Source organism: Varanus komodoensis, unplaced genomic scaffold (assembly GCF_004798865.1).
Source record: "Varanus komodoensis strain SLA01 unplaced genomic scaffold, ASM479886v1 scaffold6_4, whole genome shotgun sequence".
Taxonomy (NCBI): domain Eukaryota; kingdom Metazoa; phylum Chordata; class Lepidosauria; order Squamata; family Varanidae; genus Varanus; species Varanus komodoensis.
Window position 1 is genome coordinate 4,112,817 of NW_025336347.1, and position 21,911 is coordinate 4,134,727.

Below are 21,911 nucleotides of genomic sequence, written 5' to 3' on the forward strand. Positions count from 1 at the left end.
GGTAGTTCTCGGTCCACATACTGCTGGAGCCTAGCTTGTAGGATTCTGAGCATAACTTTGCTGGCATGTGAAATGAGTGCAATGGTGCGGTAGTTTGAACATTCTTTGGCATTGCCCTTCTTTGGGATGGGAATGTAAACTGACCTTTTCCAATCCTGTGGCCACTGTTGAGTTTTCCAAATTTGCTGGCACATTGAGTGTAGCTCTTTTACTGCATTGTCTTTTATGATTTTGAATAGCTCAGCTGGAATACTGTCACCTCCACTAGCTTTGTTGTTGCTCAGACTTCTTAAGGCCTATTTGATTTCACATTCCAGGATGTCTGGCTCGAGGTCAGTGACCACCCCATCGTGGTTATCAGGGACGTTAAGTGCTTTCTTGTATAGTTCCTCTGTGTAATCTGGCCACCTCTTCTTAATCTCTTCTGCCCCTGTTAAGTCCCTGCCATTTTGGTCCTTTATCATGCCCATCTTTGCATGAAATGTTCCCTTCATATCTCCAATTTTCTTGAAGAGATCTCTGGTCCTCCCTATTCTATTGTTTTCTTCTATTTGTTTGCAATGCTCATTTAAGAAGGCATTCTTATCTCTTCTAGCTATTCTCTGGAATTCTGCATTCAATTGTTTGTATCTTTCTCTTTCTCCCTTGCCTTTCACTTCCTTTCTTCCCTCAGCTATTTGTAAAGCTTCCTCAGACAGCCATTTTGCTTTCTTACATTTCTTTTTCTTTGGGATGGTTTTAGTTGCTACCTCTTGTACAATGCTGCAAACCTCCATCCATACTTCTTCAGGCACTCAGTCTATCAGATCTAATTCCTTCAATCTATTTGTCACCTCTACTGTATATTCATTAGGGATATGATTTATGTCATACCTGAGTGGCCTAGTGCTTTTCTCTACTTTCTTCAATTTAACCCTAAATTTTGCAACGAGAAGCTCATGATCTGAGCCACAGTCAGCTCCTGGTCTAGTTTTTACTGACTGTATAGAGCTTGTCCATCTTTGGCTGCAGAGCACATAGTCAATCTGATTTCTGTGTTGACCGTCTGGTGACGTCCATGTGTAGAGTCGTCTCTTGGGTTGTTGGAAAAGAGTGTTTGCTATGACCATCGTATTCTCTTGACAAAATTCTACCAGCCTGTGCCCTGCTTCATTCTGTACTCCAAGGCCAAACTTGCCTGTTATTCCGGTTATCTTTTGGCTTCCTACTTTAGCATTCCAATCCCCCATTATGATAAGGACATCATTTTTTGGAGTTAATTCTAGAAGGTGTTGTAGGCCTTCATTGAACCACTCAACTTCAGCCTCTTCAGCACCAGTGGCTGGGGCAGAGACTTGGACTATTGTGATGTTGAATGGTTTGCCTTGGATTCGAACTGAGATCATTCTGTCATTTTGAAGAATGTATCCCAGTACTGCTTTTCCTACTCTTTTATTGACTACGAAGGCTACTCCATTTCTTCTGAGGGATTCTTGCTTGCAGTAGTATACCTGATGGTCATCTGAATTAAATTCACCCATTCCTGTCCATTTTAGTTCACTGATTCCTAAGATGTCGATGTTCAGTCTTGTCATCTCTTGTTTGACCACATCCAGCTTGCCTTGAATCACGGATCTTACATTCCAGGTTCCCATGGAGTATAGATCTTTACAGCATCAGACTCTCCTTTCACCACCAGATACATCGGCAACTGAGTCTCCTTTCGGCTTTGACCTAGTCGCTTCATTCTTTCTGGCACCACTAGTACTAGCCCTCCACTCTTCCCCAGTAGCATATTGGACACCTTCCAACCTGAGGGGCTCATCTTCCGGCATCATATCTTTTTGCCTTTTGGTACTGTCCATGGGGTTTTCATGGCAAAGATACTGGAGTGGGTTGCCATTTCCTTCTCCAGTGGATCACATTTTGTCAGAGCTCTCTACTATGACCTGTCCATCTTGGGTGGCCCTGCATGGCATAGCTCATAGCTTCATATGCAAGCCCCTTCACCATAATGGGCAGTGATCCATGAAGGAGAAAGCTCCAGTAGACAAGCATTAAAAAGATGCAATGAGCCAGCAAATAACTGTTTCTTTACTGTCATCTCTGCCACAAAGATGGCTCAACAATGAAATGTTTCTAGTGTTTGGTGAGGCTTAGTGACAGTTTTCTGACACTTGCGTTCTAGTTCTTTCCTTTCCTACTTTACTACCATCAGTTCTCCAAGGACTATGTTGAACTTTGCAAAAAGAGAGAAGGCATTCAGGAATGCTATGGCAACCATCTGAGTCATCCCTGCATTCCACAGTAGCACCAGGACATTGACTGGAATACTAACTATGCCAAGTGGAAACTCTCAGTGGCCCCTGAAATTCTTCCATAATTCTCCAAAGGTGGACCATCGTAAGGGCCTACTTTCAGCCTAAACCTCAACAAGAGATGATTCAAGCATAACAAGCAAGAAGGAGAAAAGTCCTTCACTATTGCATCATTATTCTTCTCTCCAGAGAAAAAGCAGAATGCAATGGGCCAACATCCAGACTGTATGGGTCCTGTAACGTAAGCCAAGTTACTATGATGGCCATTAAGTTCTGAGCTTTTCTAGTCAAGGAAGCCTCAACATGGATCACCAACTTGGGAGTCTTCAACATCAAACCTCCATTATGTTAGGCAAAGAAGCTCCTAGCTGTGGGATGGGTAGTAGACTAGCAGAACCCCTAGTCTGTTTGGACTGTTCAGCATCAAAGAAAAACACCCAAAACAGGCACTCAGTTGTCAGGAAGTTTTCAGAGAGATGAAATCACTAAAACCTACAGCAACATCCCCCCATAGTCCTTGAAACTTTGTTGGCACTGAACCAAGTAATTGGTCAGATTAGCTCCTTTCAGTTTACCCAACCATATCTCAGGGCTTCATATAATTTCATATTTTCACTTCTTACATCTATCCTGACTGAATGTAACTGAAATTACCACAGAAGCCTATGCATATTTACACAGAAGAGCAACTCAGTTGGACTTAATGTAAAGTTACTATGCATTAGTAACAGCCTTTTTATTAATTTATTTATTAAAACATTTTTATGCCACCCCATTCGCCGAAGCCTCGGGGCGGCTCAAATTTATCTGGATATCCAATCTGCTTTTGTTGAAACCAATGTATGGTTTCTAGAAAAGGGAGAGAGAGAACATTAAAAACTAGGTGCACAAGAGTTCTGCACTGGAAACTCTGTGCCAAGCAACCAGCCCATTATTTTGACTAATACAGAAGGGAAAAGTTTTCTGGAAAAAATCCATTCCACATAACTGCCTTCAGGGCTTAAAGCTCCATGATAATGTCTGAAGAAAATCCAGCTGAATTCTGAACAGCGCTTATGCATATTCCTATTTCATGTGCAAACCCGCGTATCTATCCATACTGCTTACAATAAAAGACTTGAGGAATTTTCCATGGAATCATGAGGCTTGCAACAACTTCCTCACAGACCCCGGGCAGGAGGTTTGAAAGAGTAAGCCCCTATATGCAGCCACAGGGCCCTAAACAGGTGTCCCTTCTTCCTCTGGAAATATTAAGTGAGCTTTGTAAGTACATGCAGTGAGGGGAGAGGAGGAAACAGGCAGGAATGAAGACTGAAGCTGTTCCACAGTACAAAACGGCCGTTTTCCCTACAGCTATTTCCTAGCCATGCAGTGACCACAAATTAGTATTAGTTCCAGTCCTGGGATGCAGGAGCCCAACCATCACAAACAGTGGCCTGTGGCTGCTCGTACGGAACGGCTATGTTCTACGTAGGCCGACCGAGTCCCAGCTGCTCAATTTGCAGGACCGTCTGGCACAGCGCGACTCCCTGGCTAGTATGGCCCAGCCACTTCAGGGCAGGTAGTGGGGGTGAGAGAACTGGAGGAAGTCAACATCACACAAGCTCAGACCGAGGGGGAGGAAAACGTTGTTGGGCCGACATACATGAGGCACAGTTCTCGAATGTCCCATCAGTTTCAAGTATGTCATCGTCGTCGTCATCTATTTTTCTTCTGTGTGTAAAACCTTTCAGAAAGACAAAGCGCAGGGTTCCGCCACCCCCTCTATCCTCACAACTGTTCTGGGAGGTAGGCTAGGCTGGCCGTGCACGTCACAGCTGGACCCAACCATCAGCCCTTCTTCCTCCGGCATGTGCACTGCACAACTGGAGTGGAGTCTGTGAGCAACGAGGGTTTGTTTTTGCTTCTTGAGCTTAACGAAAAAGAGCAATGTTACATACTTCGGAGGGCTTCAGGCACTGTTTTGCTGATGTACACCCTGGATTACCGTGTAAGGTAAGCTGCCCAGAGAGCCTCATGGCTATGGAACGTGACATACAAGTGCAGCAAATGCAAATACGAACAAACAAACAAACAGCATAAAGAAATAGCACTGCAAAGATTGCAGCCCATGCAAGGATTAAAATTTCTTTCACCAGCATTAATCATCTTCAAATTAAAAAGACGCGCGAAACACTGCTGCGTCGATTTAGCTTCATGGCCCATTATAATGTGAAATCTAACCTCAAATGCTTACGAGCTGAATGAAGCCAAAATAACCCTCCCCAAACCGAAGCACTCCCCGTCCGGGCAACATTATTCCACCACGAGGAGAGGGGCTAGTTCCAACACGTACGGAAGCACTCATAACATTGTTATATGCAGCTTGCATTCTGAGAAGTTATTTTCCATCACCATGCGGGATCGTAACCAAAACACCATGGTCCATTTCATACCTAGATCAAGTGGGGTCTTGATTATAAAACAAGAAGAAAGAAAGAAAGAAAGAAAGGAAGGAAGGAAGGAAGGAAGGAAGGAAGGAAGGAAGGAAGGAAGGTGGCACAAAAAGCAACTCTTAGACTGGAGGACAGCCAAGAGGCCAAGAATCCGACCATGCAACCCCAGCCATTCAGGAGACCCCAGAATTCACCTTCACACAAGCTGCTTTTACACTGCACTGGTCTGCAACAGCCAAACTATGGCCAACACAGACAGCTGAATTCCAAGGCAACACAGAAATGTCAGCGTGCGGCAACGGCGGCAGATTTGCCACACGGGGAACGGCCTGCACCTGCACCCCCTTCGCCTCGGCTTCTGGCTCAGGGCCTTTTGCAGTCAAGGCTTTCCGAATACAAGGAAGCCTGGCTTGGTTAAAACAAAAGCAAAGCAAAGCAAAGCAAAGCAAAGCAAAGCAAAGCAAAGCAAAGCAAAGCTAAACAGCACACGAGGATTAGATCAGATTCTGTGCTACCGTTTCACAAACCATCATTTCCTACGTGGGATAAATGGGAGATTGTAGTTTGTCTGAGTCTGGTTTAAATCTCCTCCACATACACAGTGGGGGAGGATGGGGAGCATGCGGGCCTGAGGCTTGCTGGGATACACTCTCATTAGTAGGTAATACCCACTAATGGGCTGCTCTCACTGGAAGGATCCACCACTTTCACAAGGGAAAACTAGTAGGTTCTGAAGCATATGAAGCAAGCAAGTCCAAATGCTCCTTTCCAGAACGGGACGGATCAGCACAGCTTGCAGAAGGCAGCTCATGAGCATTTCCGCAAATGTCTGGGGATATGTTAGGAAGCATTATGTAGCCTGATGCTTCCATGCAGCCTGAAGTGCCTGATCCTGCCTCATCTTGGAAGCTAAGCAGGGTCAGGCCTGGGCAGAAGTGGGATGGGCGACTTGAGTGTATGATTTTATGATTATTGCTGTCAACTGCCTAGAGAGCTTTGGCTATGGGCAGTATAAAAATGTAATAATAATAATAATAATAATAATTATTAGTAGTAGTAGTAGTAGGTCCTGCGGTCGTAACCAAAACAACAGAAGAGCAGTAGCATTACTGTAGCCTGCCGGACAACTCCTATTACTCCTGCCCGATGTGAAGCATAAAGCCTCCATTTTCGAAAAGGCGATAGTTTATATCTTATTCGAAACTGAAATGTGCTTGTGATGTGGGAAGCTGCATGCTGAATGCACTGTGAGTTCCAACAAGCAGTGACACCCTGCCCTCTATTTTTCAATACCTCTTAAAATTTCCCTCTGAACTACCCACAAATGAGTATACCTGTCCCTTGGAGAGAGTTACTCCAAATGCACAAAAATTCAACATGTGGACAAAGTGTTCACATTAATTTATGCATTCTGAGATGCCCAAGAATCAACAAGAATCTCTCCTGCTTGCACAAAGTTATTTGCAAAACCACAAAAACAAAGCAGGTCTAACATTAATTTAAGCACTGTTCTGTAAGGAGAACCATGAAGCTGCACTAAGCCAGCCAAGATGGGCCCATCTAGATAAACACAGTATTTCCCACAGAGTTTCTTTTAACTCTGTGCGGATCTCAAAGTAGTTGGCACTCAAGTAATTTCAGATGTTCAAACCAAGTAGAAATGCTTCATTCAATACGTTTCTCCTCAAGATCACAAATATATGATGCAATGTCAGTTCAAACTTTGGATAGCAATTTACATAGTCCCATTATTCACTTTACCAAGACAGGAAGTAATAATGAAAATGACATTATTGATGATTTGGCTGTATCTCTGCTAGAAAAAATGGCACAATCAAGGCCTATATTTTAAAAGGAGAATTAATGCAAGATAATGATACTTTTTGTTTTTAGTCTTACTTTCCAGAACTTTATGACACTTTAGAATGTTTACTGGTGAAACATCTGTCAGTACATTCCAATATTAGCAATAATCAGAACTAGTGTAAAGCACCCACATGTACTTTTCTGAAAGATTTCCTTTTCCCGAAAACTGCTACTCAGAAGCAAAACTGTAGGCCACATAGGCCTTTAATTTGTCCCTCCAGCAGGAGTATGTCTAAACAAGCCAGCCATGTTCTGTCCTTAGCATGGTTAGTGATATATCCAAGCTGGGGACACTGGCTTGTCTCTAGCTTATTCTTGCATTACAACACTGGTTGAATAGAAGAAAGCTAAACCAGAGTTCTAGGTTCAGCCATCATAACTTATGGTGAGATCACTACTATGTGAACTAGTTGTTGTTGTTTAGTTGCAAAGTCATGTCCAACCCATCACGACCCCATGGACAAAATTCATCCAGGCTCTGCTGTCCTCCACCATCATTCAGAGTCCACCCAAGCCTGCACCCACCACCCTAGTGACCCCATCTAGCCACCTCAACCTCTGCCACCCCCTTCTCCTTCTGCTGTCAATCATTCCCAGCTTCAGGGTCTTCTCCAGTGAGTTGATCCTTCTCATTAGGTGGCCAAAGTATTTGAGCTTCATCTTCAATATCTATCATGTGAACTAGATGTGTCATCAACTCAGAACAAAATCTGTTTCAGGAGTGCTGAACCTCTTGCAGCACAAAGTCTGAATTTCATTCTGAAGAAGCTCTTGGAGGGTATATTCCATTAGTCAGTGAAGCCAAAGGCAGAGAAAATGGGATCAAAAGGGCTAGAAATGCCAGGGTGGTATGATGGTTAGTGTTGGATTGGGCACACTTGGCCACGAAGCTTTGGGTGACTTTAGGCCAGTCACTCTCTCTCACCCTAAGCTACCTACTGAGTTGTTGTTCTGAGAATAAAACAGAGTGGAAGATGGCTATGCACAGATTTCTTGAAAGAGGAAAGAAGATGGGATATCAATGTAATATTACATCATAGTGTAATATCATTAAATCTTAAAGCTCTTACTGCTAGCAATTGAGTCCCAGGACAGGCATTTTAACTCTTTAGGATAGAGAAAAACTGCAGAAAATCCAGGAAAGCACAGAAAAGCCATGAAATCATCAAACAATTGCCAGTTGAAGGAAAGGACAAGGGTCTGTGAGCCAAGGAGAAGCCTGAAGGGACAGATTAGTACCCCAGGAGAGCTGGATATGTCTGCATGGACTGAGGTTCTATTCTATGGTACAGGATGGTTCCTGACTCCTAGCACAGCAGAGCAGAGCAAGCTGCCCTAGCTGGTCTAGGATCTCTGGGATACAAGCTGCCATCTCACAGGGAGAGCAAACAGAAGTTTGGTGATGGAGTTCAGTGGGAAAGGTCAAGGGGAGGTTCCTAACATTTTCCCCTTCTTTTCTAGACTTTCTTTCCCTTAGCCCCTTCCCCCACCTCCACCCACACAGACACTTGTTCTCCTCCTTCTAGCACCCACCCACTTACTAGCAGGATTGTATTGTTAACCTTTAGCAAAGACAGGAGAAAGCACCCATTGTCACAACTTCCTCACAAGACAGTGTCATAAAAGTACCTCAAAGAATGGACCAAGAAGACACTGTAGTGGTGGTGACCTGCAACAACTGTGCAATGTTTGTGTTCTTACCCGAGAGCAACCTGGCCTACACATGCAACATTTGCAAGCTTGTAGCCCTGTTATAAGAAAGGGTGATTGCCTGGAGCAGCAAGTGTCCACCTTTCAGATAATAAAAGAAAATGAAGAGTTCCTAGACAGAGCGGAGCAGCTATAGCAGCTAAATTTAGTCCAGAAGCAAGAAGAGCATCAGCAAACTGAGACAGAGGAAGAGATCCCTGAAGGGAGAGAAAATGAGGTTGATTGGTTGGAACAGGTTGATAGATGCAGAAGAACTAGAAGACACTCTGCACCAGTGGAAACAGTGGGACTCTTGAACCAGTGTAAGTTACTTGAGGAAGAGACACGTGATAAATCCACAGTGAAAGAACTACATGACACACTGAGTAACTCTGAAAAAGAGACAAAAAGCCAATCAAGGAAGGGAAAAAAACACCCAAGTTTGCAACAACAAAAGGAGAAGAGTGATAGTTGTGGGAGATTCCCTGTTGTGCAAGATTGAAAAGTATGGACATTGCGATGACTCAGAAATCACCAATTATGCGGTCTCTCTGGAGCCAAGATTAAAGATATAACCAGTAAGTTCACACATCTCATACAATCCGCTGACAAATACCCCTTCCTTTTCATCTGTGTGGGAACTAATGACTCTGCCAGGAGAAGTTTTGATGAAATAACATCAGATTTTGAAGCTCTTTTTGAATTACCAAAAGGGGACTAGATGGAAAAACTATTAGGTGGATGCTAAATCAGACACAAAAAAGTGCCCATCAATGGTAGCCCTAGTGGCCAGTGGGAGGCCACAGGGTTCAGTCCTGGGCCCAGTGCTCTTCAACATCTGTATTAATGATTTAGATGAGGGATGATTTAATTATTTAGATGAGGAAGTACAAGGAAAGATAATCAACTCAAGTTGTGACAATCCAGATGGAGAAAAAGTTTCCTTACTGCCAGAGTCATATGACAGTGGAACCAGCTGCCTAGGGAGGTGGTGGGCTCTTCCACACTAGAGACATTCAAGGTGAATCTGGACCATCATCTGAGTGGGCTGGTTTAAACTGGTGTCCTGAAACAGCAGGGGGTTGGAGCCGATGACCTTGAAGGTCCCTTCCAACTCTACTATTCTGTGATTCTATGATATTGGTGCAAGACCATAACATATTCATGTATAAGTGCCTTTTTTAAAAAACGCCTTTCTCCCTCCATAGGTCAAAAAACAAAAAAAATAAAATCAACATTTTCTCTAATAACTTGGAAGAGTCAAGGAAGGTATAAGTTTGGCTTCCTACTAGTTTTCCTTTATAACTGATCTTTTCTCAAAATAGTCTGGGTTTAAATGAGAAAGAGTACTGGTCTATAATCAGTACTACGGTTTACAGTATAACAGGGCAAATTCTCATGTAGTCAGCATGACATCCCACATATGTAGGTCAAACAATCCTGCAAAAAAGTGCAAGCACAAGCTCCACTGAACAAATAATAGGTGCATTGTACAGTGTATTAAGAGGCAGTACTGACATTACATAAGCTAAAGCTGAGCTATATGGAAAAACATTGTAAAAAGACCTCAAGACCACATCTGCTACAACAGAACACATCAGGCAGGTGATTCTGACTGAAACATTAGGAAATGAGAGTCTCTGAGTGCATTTGAAACAGTTACTATTTTATGAAAATGAATGGGCTTGCAAAAGATGAAGCAATGATTTTGATAGCAAAGGAGATAATTGACAGCAAATTCTAGGGCTCAACAGCAATGATGTGAGTTGAAGAGGGAAGAGATGAATGACAAAGTTGAGGGAAGACTTAGCATGGGGTCTTCTCATTTCTTCCACATCCAGCACAGCTGGATATCCTGAAAATGACGACAAAAATTTTGTACTTGCCTGCACTTGCAGAAGCTGTGTCTGCTTTAGGAGCAGTTTTTGGAGTATCCTCTATGGGCCAAACATTCACTGAACTTTCGTATTATGAAAATGAGTCTGCACCTGGGGTACGGTCATTAATTTCTTTCTGTATGCTGACTACACTGAAGGCATTTTAGAAGTTCTTATTTGGAAGACAGGGACGAGCAATCTAGTTATTTTTAGCCCATGTTACTTTCATGTGCTTGCCCTTAAGTGAGTGAAGCAACCTGCCCGTGGGGGCAGGTGCGGAGGCCTTCTATTGCTGGAGTTATTCCAGCAAGATGGACACCCCTTGCTCACGGCAGCTTGCAACAGGACTCCTACACTAAGCAAAGGGTTTCGCTTAATAGTCTAAATGGCCCCTTCCAACTCTGCGATTCCATGAACGCTGTTCTGAAACATCCCTAGATTAAGTTGCATTAAAAGACACAAACTCACATGATAATGCATAATATTATACATTTGCATGCACTTCTAAATCTCCTTGAGCCAATGGTGACATCAGAATGAGAAAGTTAGTGGCTTACTGAACTGTGGTCCTCATATTAGCTTAGAAAATCAAGTCAGCTCTCCTCTAAATCTGCAAAGCTCAAATTCCTCAAACAACCCTACTAGGGGATAAAGATCGTCTATTTACTTAATAAGCCTTTACAAATGCAGTCAGTCTAGGTCCAGTGGTCTACTTATAAGCCAGGTTGCAGGAGCTTAGGAAGAGATACCTTCTAAATATCTTTATCGGCTAATAGTTTCTAAAATCCAGCCTTCTCATCTGACAATAGTGTGAGGGATCCACTAAGGGGCAGGCCTATCATATGGGCAGTTTCTACATATTTAGAACAATATCAAAAGGAAGCCGAAGTATTGCTCATCAGTTTCACTGAAGGTCAGATGAACAGAATTTTTAAAAATTACAAAAAAGCTAAATATAAAGAAGAGTCCATAATCAATCTGAAAATGGAGAGATTTTGTTTTGCTTTGTTGATTTGTTTTGTCAGAGCAAGATAATGTCACTAATAATGCAGCCGGCTCCTTGAGCAAGACACCCTTAATGGGCCCCCCGTTTTTCATCACTATTTTCACCTTCTGATCCTGTCCTTCTGTTGCTTACACCAGTGAGGCAGCGGTCCTTCTCATGTTGAACATCATGTGGACCAAAGTAAGAAGAAGGTGAACAAGCTGTTTCCAGTAGGTGAGGGTGCTGGAGGAGTGGCGTCAGTAGACTCAGGCTGGAGTTTGGGCCCTCACCCTGAGACCTGACGCTGTCCAGAGTGACTGCACCCTCTATGCGCTTGTAGCATCATCACATGCAACGTGCTACCAAGACTCCCTTGACTGACTGCAGATTACTACATGGTAGGTATATATTCGTCATTCACCACTGTAGAGCTGTAGGAAAAATTTGGAGCACAATGAGTCTTCTCTGCTTGCCCCTTTCATAAGAACACAAACTGTAAGAAGAATCCTAATTCGGAAGCAGTGATGTATTGCAGTGAAAATGAAATTTAAATTCCTCCTTCGGGAAAGAAAGCTTGTGCTATTTATACAGAACCTGCCCCCCTCCCTCAGCCTTCCACCCAGAAGGTGTACGTCCTATGCAAAATGGCTCACACAGATCATTGGAACTGTTTCTGATGATGATGATGATGATGATGATGATGATGATTATAACATTTCTATGCCGCCCCTTGCCGAAACCTTAGCATCAGTAGAAAGTTACTGGGGAAAACAATGGCTCACTGAGATGGGAGAACACATTTTGCACACAGAAGGTACCAGGTTTGATCTGCGGTGTCTCCAGTTAAAAGCATTTCCAGTTATAAGTATGAGAGAGTTGCTGCCAGCCAGAGTAGGCCATGCTTTGACTGATGGATAAAATAGGAAGGATCAAAGGGTGTCCTTCCACTACTGAAGTTGCACTAGTAGAAATGAGCAATTCCAGTTTCACAGGTACACCACGTGTCGAACTAGCAAGCACTTTTGATGTTGCACAAGCATTGGTTTCTGCTAGCATAACCCTAACACCACTACCGGTAGTGCACTGTGGAGCCTTCCCATTAACAAGCATCCTATTTGTTATGCAGTAGATAGCCCGGTAAGCTAGGCTATCTAGAGCAGCATGGGAAAGGTTCCTATTTTCCCCCCTACTGGGGGAAAAGACAGCCAGATCCTGTGATATATCAGTGGCTACAGCACAGGGAAGAAACTGAGTAAAAGCAGAGAAACTGAAGGGAGGACACAGCAAATCTCCTTTACCTGCAAACCAGGAAACCTGTTCAGACCTCTGCTTGTCCCAGAGCCTTCTGCAGTGGGTGGGCTGGTTCACATTATATACCAAGGGCATTTGAAATTATCTGATTACTACTAATCAGGAGTAAAATGGAATATTATCCTACTAATCAGGATAAAATGGAATATCAGGAGTAAAATCAAATAATCCACAGTGGCCAAGTTCACACAACATGGCATAACCTCCATTCACCCCAAGGGGGAGGTGTTTATTAAGAAAGGTGGACAGGGATGCATGGCAGTTCATCATGGGTTATTTAACCCACAATAATCCACTGCATCATGTAAACCAAGCCAATGTTTAAGATTTTCACTGAAGGGTTCATCAAAACCCTTCTTGGCAGAAGTAGAAAAATGGTGCTTTAAGAGCATAGAAAATTAAAATAAGCTAGAGTTCTCAAGAAACTAGATATATGATACATGTTGTTAACCAGTATTCTGCTAAAACCCAGTCAGTACAGAATTTTGGATTTGGACATTGAAGGCAATGGTCCAAATCACTACCTGAAGCAAACTGAGCAGCTTAAGTGGATTCCGGGAGATGGTGGAGGACAGGAAGGCCTGGAGGAGTGTTGTCCATGCGGTTGCAATGGGTCAGACGCGGCTGTGCAACTAACAACATTTTCCCTATAAGACTCCAAGATAGCTTACATATTTATATAATTCTGCTCTTCCTCTCCATGTTATTCTCATAGCCTATTCTGTGAGGTCAGCTAGGAGGAGAGCGAGTGACTGACCCAAAATCACCTAGTGCACTTCATGGCCCACGTGGACTGGACCTCTGAGCTCCTGAGCCCCAGTTCAACACTGTTACCTCTATCCCATACTGCCTCTCTTTATTCATATTTATAGTTTTTCCGGGGTTCGGTCAGATAAGAATTGTAATGAACTTTCCACATTAAGGCATTAACATCATTACGTAACAATCCCTGGCAAAGTTTGCAGATAGCATAAAACACAGCTCCAAGAGGCACCACTGTAGGTTATTTGTCTGCTATCATCAAGGCACCTGGCCTCCAAACCTGACTGCAGCACTGCTTTTATGTTTCATATTTCCGAAGGGGAAGAACATATACTTGGTACTATCTGGCGGACAGCAAGTTTTGCTTTTTTTTTAATTCCATGTATGCATGCATGCTAGGAAGCCACAAAACTTTAATCACCCAGTGTATCAACCCTCCCAAACCTGGTACCCTTCAGAAGTTTCTTTCTTCAACTCCAGCCAACATGTTCAATGATCAAAAGTGCTGAACCTTATGATCCAAAATATCTGAAAGCCAACAGACTAGGGAAGCCTGCATTATAAAGGACTTGTTCCTTGTAACAGAAACAGAAATATTAATGTAACCTGTAAGCTTACAAGTCAAGAATCCTTGCCAAAAGAGTTCTAGAATATAGGGTCCTAGAATACTGTGAAGGGCCATGCAAAGAAATTCAGTAAGGGCTGAATCAGAATTGGAATGAAGTGTCGTGTGGGTGTTGTCTGGCATCAATGGAAAGGTTTCTTCCACTCCAAGAAGCAGGTCTCCAGTGTTTGTGTGAGTCTTCCATCAGGACTATGGCAGGGGGAAAGGGACAGATATGGGTTATTGCCAAATCACTCCTGGTATTGATCTGGCTTGGCTCCCCATGCACTAGCTATTTGTGAAAGAAAAATGAGCTACACAACACCAAACTATATGAAAAACGTGTCTGCTTTGGCTCTTGATCTGAGGCATTTTTTCATATGGGGTGATATACTCTTTAAAGTAAACAGTGAACACTGCTATCTGTCATTTCCCAGAAACTGACTGAGATCCAGATCAATGGTTATGAGGCAACTCTTTTTATTTTAAGAGCTGAATTTGTACCATATAATGTATCTAAATCTATTCCATGGCACTACATAATTTACCTTCTGGAGTGAGGCTTCTCAGCTTTACTTTGATGCAGTTATGCCTCCAAGAGAGGATTTCCATTATTATGGAGATGAAGTACCTTTAATGGCTGCAATAACGTAATTGTACCCCAGGGTAAAATTCCTAATAATGCAATTGTATAGCTCTCAAGCACCAGTAAGAGATACCTTCAGGGCAGGTTATTCATTAAGGGTTCCTTGTACAGTAGTTCTGCTTCATGAGAAGAATAAGAAACCTAAAGCAATAAAGCTCTCTTTTTGAGAGAGATTCTGCCTCCTGGGCAAGCAACTAACACCACACTTGCTTCTGCTTCACCATCTGTGGCAGCCTCCAAAGGAAAATTTCCAGGAGCACACAAAGATCCATGCTAGTCCTTTCGCTAGACATTCACTCCAAATATGTTTCTCCACAGCATGCATCCAAAATAAGCTACTGATACATTTTTTCATAAAACAGCCATACTTTGGATCACCTCCAGGCCTTGGTTCTAACCATGTGAACATGTATAGGATCCGAATGCCCTGAGTTGGTTTTTGTCTGTCTGTTTTGTTTTCTAGGATTGCTCTCTGCAGTGGATCTTGACAAGGCTGGATCCTGATGGGCCTGAATACAGAATTCAACTCAGGAAAGCATCTGGAGAGTTCAGGTGCTTTCCTAAGATTTTAAAGGCCCAAGTCTATTGCTCTCACCCTTGATGCATGCAAGCTTTTGGAGACCAATGCTGCCACCACATATCTTGATTTTTATCTAGGTGGACATTTTTGGTCTTCTAGATACCCAAGAGGCCCAAGGACGCTGGGATACATCTTCAGCACTAGACTGTTCTTCTCCTTGCCCCTTCCACACAGGTTTTTCTCCCCTGACCTCAGGGCAGGCATCTGGCATGGCATTTTCTGCAGCAGCTATGAGAGGGGTGGGCCAGGTGGGCCAATTCTGTGATCACAGAATCTTGCAGCTGGAACTCTAATTATCCCGGAGCTCCACAGACAAAGTCAGGAGGCCACAGGATTGTGCCTTGACACAGGCTTTGCAAGATGAGAAATTTTAAAGTTTCACTGAGAGTTTCTACTTTGTAAAAGGTTTTTAGAAGAGAGTTTTGTAGTGACACGTTTGGCATAAAGATGGATCATGCAGATTCCAATAGGAAGGGATCTTTTTGCTTTCTTTAAAATGAATATTTCTTCTGCTATCAATTATTTTGAACTGATTTACTGTCTGCGTTTCCCTGCTACTTGACGTGGGTAAACTACCTTCCACCAGTAACAGCTGCCATGGTCAACCTCAAGTTTCTCTAAATAAAGTCTGTGTATGTATAAAAAGTGTTATTACAAACACACCCACATCATTCATTGCTTTGATGTTGTGAGAAAGTTGTGAGTCAGCTTTTAGAATACATAAGACTAAAGCACTGAATTATCCTAATTCTTTCAGTGTTTGACTTCAGCATTATGGAAGGGATGCAATTCTGCTCCATTTTTTTCTATCACAAAATTTTAAGATGCAGCTTCGCAGAAACATAGAAGCCATAGTTTTGGGTGAACTGCAATATTATCATGCAAAATGAAGTAAACTATAGATAATATCATCTAGATAATAAATGAGATGACACACAAACATGAATTACATGTCTGTGTCTGTGCAAACTTAGAAATCAAGATGAAGCTCCTCTAAAATAAGCTTTCAGCTGTCAGCTTGCTTAGTTAAACAAACTATGACCTGTACATAGAGTAGATAAAATCCATACTTCTTGCTATGTGTACTGAAAGCAAACCCATCTAATCCATCTTCTTAAGCTAAGTCCAAAACATTTTCTCAAACCATACATTATAATTGCCCAATTAACCCCCAAATATTTCTGTTTACAAGGATGCTCAAAAATCATAAGGAAGTTAAGTAATAGGCCTCTTCAAGGTTTTCATTGAGTTGGAGTTTTGACACCTGTTTTCCTGATACTATTCAAAATAAAGTGCTGTTCTTCTGCCTGAACGTTCGGTCTTTTCCCATTTGTTTTAGGTCAATTTTCATGGAATGTACCGAGAAATTTCACAATCTATTTATGCACGCAACAGTTATTGTGAGTTTTTACCTCTCATCTTCTCTTAGGATCTCTTTTCCTTTCTTCCAAGTAAAGGTAGGCCTTGGGGAAGCTTTAGGCTTACATTCAATGGTAGCATCACCACCAACTTTAACCAGAGTTAATCTTTTCAAGAAGTTTTTGGAAAAATCTGGACCTACAGCTGAAAAACAACATGGGAGAGGGCTTAGAGTCAATGGGAACCATCATCACACTTTTTAATGTTGAACTGTTTGCTGAAACATCTCACTATTGATCACATAAAGTTCACACAACTAACCTCCATAGTCCTTGCCCACCACTGATGAGACAAGCTGTGCTAATAAACACTGGGACAAGCCAACAGCTTGGATTAAAAAATGTCATTGCATAGCTGGAAAAAACACCTGGGATCTTCATTTTTGGCAGTTTCACTACCTGTTGCACCCCATGATTCTGGGGGTTGCAGGGGAGGTAGGCTTGGAATGGCACAAAATGCAATATACCAGGTAGCAGAAAAATCAGGCCCACAGATTTTGCATACGAGACCACAGTGTCACAGAGCTATATCCTTGGATTCAGACAAATAAAATTATTAAATGCACTTTCAACACTAAGATTGCAATGATGCCACAAATGCTGAATGTGATGTCCCTTGTGTGTAACATTCTGTTGGTCCCTGCAGCTTTAACAACTAGGATACGTCTATACAAGAGGTCCTGGATTGCAGGGCCATTACAAAGCCTCCAGTACTTTCTCCTCTAAAGGAAACTTAACCTGTAAAGATAACTTGAACTTAGGAAAGGTGATGCAGGAAGCAGCACTGGTCTCCCTGGAAGTTGCATGTCCCTCCATCCATGCTCAATACTTATACATAAAACAGCCACCATGAAACAAACTCCATGGTCAGAATTTCCACACACCGTTTTTTTCCATGGAAGCAATACGTACATATGTAGCTGAGAGCCAATGAATGATAAATCTTCAAGTGATAAAGCTGACAAATGGTGCACATGGATGCACAAATAAGCACAATCTCTGAATGGCCACCTTTGTCAAATAAAGTTTGGCCTTTCAAATCTGAAAGTGTGAAGATTCTAATATCTTCTCCCCATATCATGTACATGCATATAGTGAGCCGATGTGGTGTGGCAGTTAGAGTGTTGGACTGGGAACCCAGAAGATTTGGGCTCTGGGCTCCACTCCCCCATGAAGCTCTTTGGGTGACTTTGGGGCAGTCACTTTGTCTAACCTACCTCATAGGCCTGTTGTGCTGATAAAATGGAGCCATCTAAGCCTTACATTCCTTGCAAGTGGAAAAAGACAGCATATAAAAACCATGTGGCAACAGCAGCAGTAGTAATGATTATCATCTGTCCAATTCAAAATGATGCGATTTGGTACATGGCAGGATTGTAAGTGTGGCACCTATTTATAACTATTAGATCCTCCACATTCTGCTCCAGTCTACAAACTGCTTCCATATATCAGCCTATTCCACAGCCCCTGCTTCTCTCTTCCACATCTGCCCTCTAAAACTTCACCTTGACAACCAGAAAGGCCTGAAAATGAAGCTGGAATATGTTGTGCCTACAGATACTGTTTTTGCTGAAATAGTAGATGTCCTGGGAGATGCCCCACATCACTGCATCATGGCGGACCTGAGATACCCATCCCTTCCACCCCAGTATTATTTCCTCGTAAGTGCTGGCTAGCAGTGAACTGCCAAATCAACCTTATGGCATGACAAACAGTAAGCTGTAACCAATACAGCTTGTGAGCACTTGTAACCATTTCAGTCTGTGCAGTTATTGCTCCCATGAAACATCTAGTAAAAAGTATTTTTGCTGCAGCAACATACAGAAATAACTTTCTATTTGGGACAGATTCTTTGTGAAGTGGATGGCAGAGGAGGGGAAACAGGACAGGCAACCATCAAAGACATCCAACATCCGAATGGAAACGCTGGTTGAAAAATCCAGCTGTGTAGGAATAAGGTTGGGAAGGAGAGATGGCAAGAACAGGATGTGGGAACGAGAGATCACTGAGAGGTATGGAGGTGAAAGAAAGATAAGGAGGGAGGGAGGGAGGTCCCATTGCTGGTTCAAAAGCCACAAGGCTAATAGTGATAGGAAAGTTATAATAAAATCAAATCTGCTGGAAAAAAACAACAAAAACATTTTTTTTAAAAAATCTAACAAAATGCACTACAGCAGTTGAGCTCAACTTTGCATTCAAATTTATTTGCTCATGTCAAACGCCATCTATCTAACCATCACCGAATTTCTTGGCAGCCTAAAAAATATATCATAACCAAACATCAAGTGGCAAATGAGGCTTTTGTGAATAATGAAGCAGAGGGATATTATATAGAGGAATGATAATTAGGCTTTCTTCCTCTGCCTACATTAAAAATTATCAGTAAAAGGCAGATGCCAGCATTACTAAAGAGAATATAGCTGCTTAATTCAATGTGGAGTATGTTATTGTACATGGACTCTAATTAAAGCACTGTCTAATTATAGTAGCCTTCTCTGCTGTGCATTTGTTGGACAGCAATGCTTCATTCCAGGTTTAATGTTTAATATATTTAGGACACCTATTCATTTCATGTTCAATTTAAAGAACCATAGCACTGAAACAACCTTTTACAGGAAGGAAACATATTTCTGGAGGCTTAGTAGAGTCACTGAAGGCTGAAGAGAGTTTCCCAAAGTTTCTTGAAACAAAGGTGAGCATTCAGATCAAGAGGAAGGGGCTTGTCTCTTGCATCATGAGCACCACTGCTACAAGCATCTTAGATCAGGATCAGGTACAAAGCCAAGGCCTGGATGCTGAGCCACTCGGCAGGAGTGGCAAAAAGTCTGTCCCCTTTGCGATCTTACCTGTGCTGCCATCAGTGACTGACCCTCCGCTGATGATGCCCAAACAGCACATTGACACAACTGGCATTTGCTCACTACACTTTTCCCATTACATTTTCAGTCCCTAAAAATTGTGCAAAGGTCTTTGTATAGTTACTGCAGTATTATAGATAAGCTATCTTACAATTAGACTTTGACCCAGTGGCAGATCAGTGGTCCCCTTCTGCCCTGTGCACCCCCACTCTGTACTGGTCACTGAGGACACAACCCACCTACTTACTGCCCAAGCACCTATCCAAATCCTCCATGTTGGCCTTGGCCTATGCCCATGTTCCTCCAACAGAGGCAGCCATCTTGCTGGCTCTGCCCACCTTTGCACTTGGCTATGACTTTGGCTTCCAGCTTGTCCCACTGTATCAGTACACATTGAGGGATGGCATCAGAAAACTACAGAGTTGCGGCCCCAAATCACATAAAACTATTACAAAACCTTGACATGTCTTTGGGGAAGATACTATTTGGGGAATTGGGGGAATTCATAATTAACAGAGATGGCAGCTTCCTAGGTTTTAAGATGGAGACACTATTGAGTACAGTAAAATTTACTCCTAGTGTGGGCAGAATTGCAGCCTTACAGAGTACAGCCTTGTGCTACCTTTAAATGGTGCTCAAAAAGCACAGCATGAATGGATGCCTTCGGTTTCCCTGAGGGAAAGACAACACCAAGTTTATATACACAGTAACTTCCACTTCTCAAACTGCGAAAGCTGACAAAGGCATTCAAGGATGGAATTAGATCCATATTCAGAGAAGCATCCAGCCACTTAGCTCTACAATCAGTCCTGAGTGGAAGGCTCTAGGATTAGCCTGTCATGCCAACACGTAGGGCTGGGAAATTCCTGCCTGAAACCTAGAGTACCACCGATTCACACATGAAACTGGAAGAACAGAGATTTCAGATTTTTAGCATCAGGTGTACTTTTCAATGAGAATCGAGACACGGCAGCTGATTTTGACATCACAAATAGTTCCCCGAGTGAAATTTGGAAGCATATTAACACAGAGCTCTTCTGCAGGCCTCAAGTCCACCATTGACCAATATGTTGTTATCCTACGGCCCATAATGCTTTACTAGGTGAAGAAAACCAGTCCTTTCTTTCCACTAATTATCTCTCTCAACTTTTAATATCGGCAACAGGCTCTATGTCTGCCCCCCACCCCAGATCTGTTGCTTTTCCACCTCAGGTGTGCTGTACTTGTATTTTCAATATTCCCAGCCAGTGGGACCATTCGTTGGGAAGGATGGGTTTGTGGACCGACACACTTAGAAGGCACCAGTCTGGAGAAGGCTGTTCAAGGTGGGACTACCGTTAACTCCCTCTCAGTTCCAGCTAGTGGAAGGTCCCCCAGATTTCAGAAAAGTCTTTCTCTGAGCTGGCATCCCCCAGCTCTTCCGAGGACTTACTGGTCTTTGCACAGCCAGCAGGGTGTCATCAAGGAATCACAGAAGAGGACCTTCTTGGTAGTGGCACCTGCACTCAGGAGTACCCTCAGGAGTACCCTCTAGCTGTTGTTATTCCAGCACAGATGCAGTGGTCCTCTTTAAATGCTTCTTGAAGATCTCTTTGCTTGCACAGGCTTTCTCTGAGTGGTAAGAGTTGATGGCAGTGCTCCATTTTATCCTTGTCTTTCCTATGCTTTTTCAGAGTTCCTTTATGGCACACTCACTGTTGTGGTTCTTGTGGTTCCCTGACATTTCCAAGAAAAATTCTCAGAAAGCAGCTGTAGAACACTGAGTAAATTGTGCCTCGTCCGCATGTCTCCTTTCCTTTTTCTTTTCTTTTTAAATATTTATATAGATTTGGTCTTTGTTATTGTCAGGGCCCAATAAGTGGCTCTTATCTGATTCTAATTTGTTGTAGGGAGCTTCAGCTTGGTTTTAAAAATTATTTACCAAAAAGGTATCTTCCTTTGTCATATATGAACAAAATATATTTTCAGTATTTTTAATGAAAGAATGACACCTCTCCCTTTTTGTTATAGAAATGCATTTAGGCTACATAAGAAGCAACTCCCTTTGCTGCTTTTAAATGTTCTTTTTTCAACTGATATTTACACCTTATAGAAAATCTTAATAACTATAGAGTTCTAAAAAGGATCATGGACTTCAATGGCTGCCTCACAATAGGAAATTAACAAAACAACAGCTGCAGAGACTGGCAGTGTTTCAAGTAACATTTTTTTATCTGGAGAAATGGGTTGGTCTGCAAAAACAAATCAAAATAAATAATTAGGAGGGTTTTTTTAGAGCTGTTAATTTTTGTGTGTGCTTGTTTTTATAGTCAAAACTTTTTCTAAAAGAAGAAATGTTTTTTGACACTTTAACACTTTCAATCTACACAATCTTTTTGTGTAGTCCCCTAAACCTCCTGGACCTAACTATTTTGTGATGTGGGATAAAAGTTTTCAAAAGAGAACTTTCAATTTGGAATGGGGAGGAGACAGGAATTTGCTTCCCTGAAAGGGGGAATGAAGAGCCAACAGAGAGAGATTATAAAAAGTTTCCTGGTAGGTTCAGGGTATCATGGCACCAAGCCACAGTGGTGACTTTTTCAT

The 21,911-nt window shown here is 42.4% G+C and overlaps 1 protein-coding gene across 1 annotated transcript in view; it reads right to left on the reverse strand.

Annotated features, from left to right (window-relative positions):
* CNTN4 (contactin 4) overlaps window positions 1-21,911 on the reverse strand; it is a 428,771-nt gene that overhangs the window by 86,436 nt on the left and 320,424 nt on the right. The window contains exon 11 of the mRNA XM_044451804.1: window positions 16,465-16,615. Coding sequence (XP_044307739.1) covers window positions 16,465-16,615 — 151 coding nt within the window. The remainder of the gene's footprint in view (window positions 1-16,464; window positions 16,616-21,911) is intronic.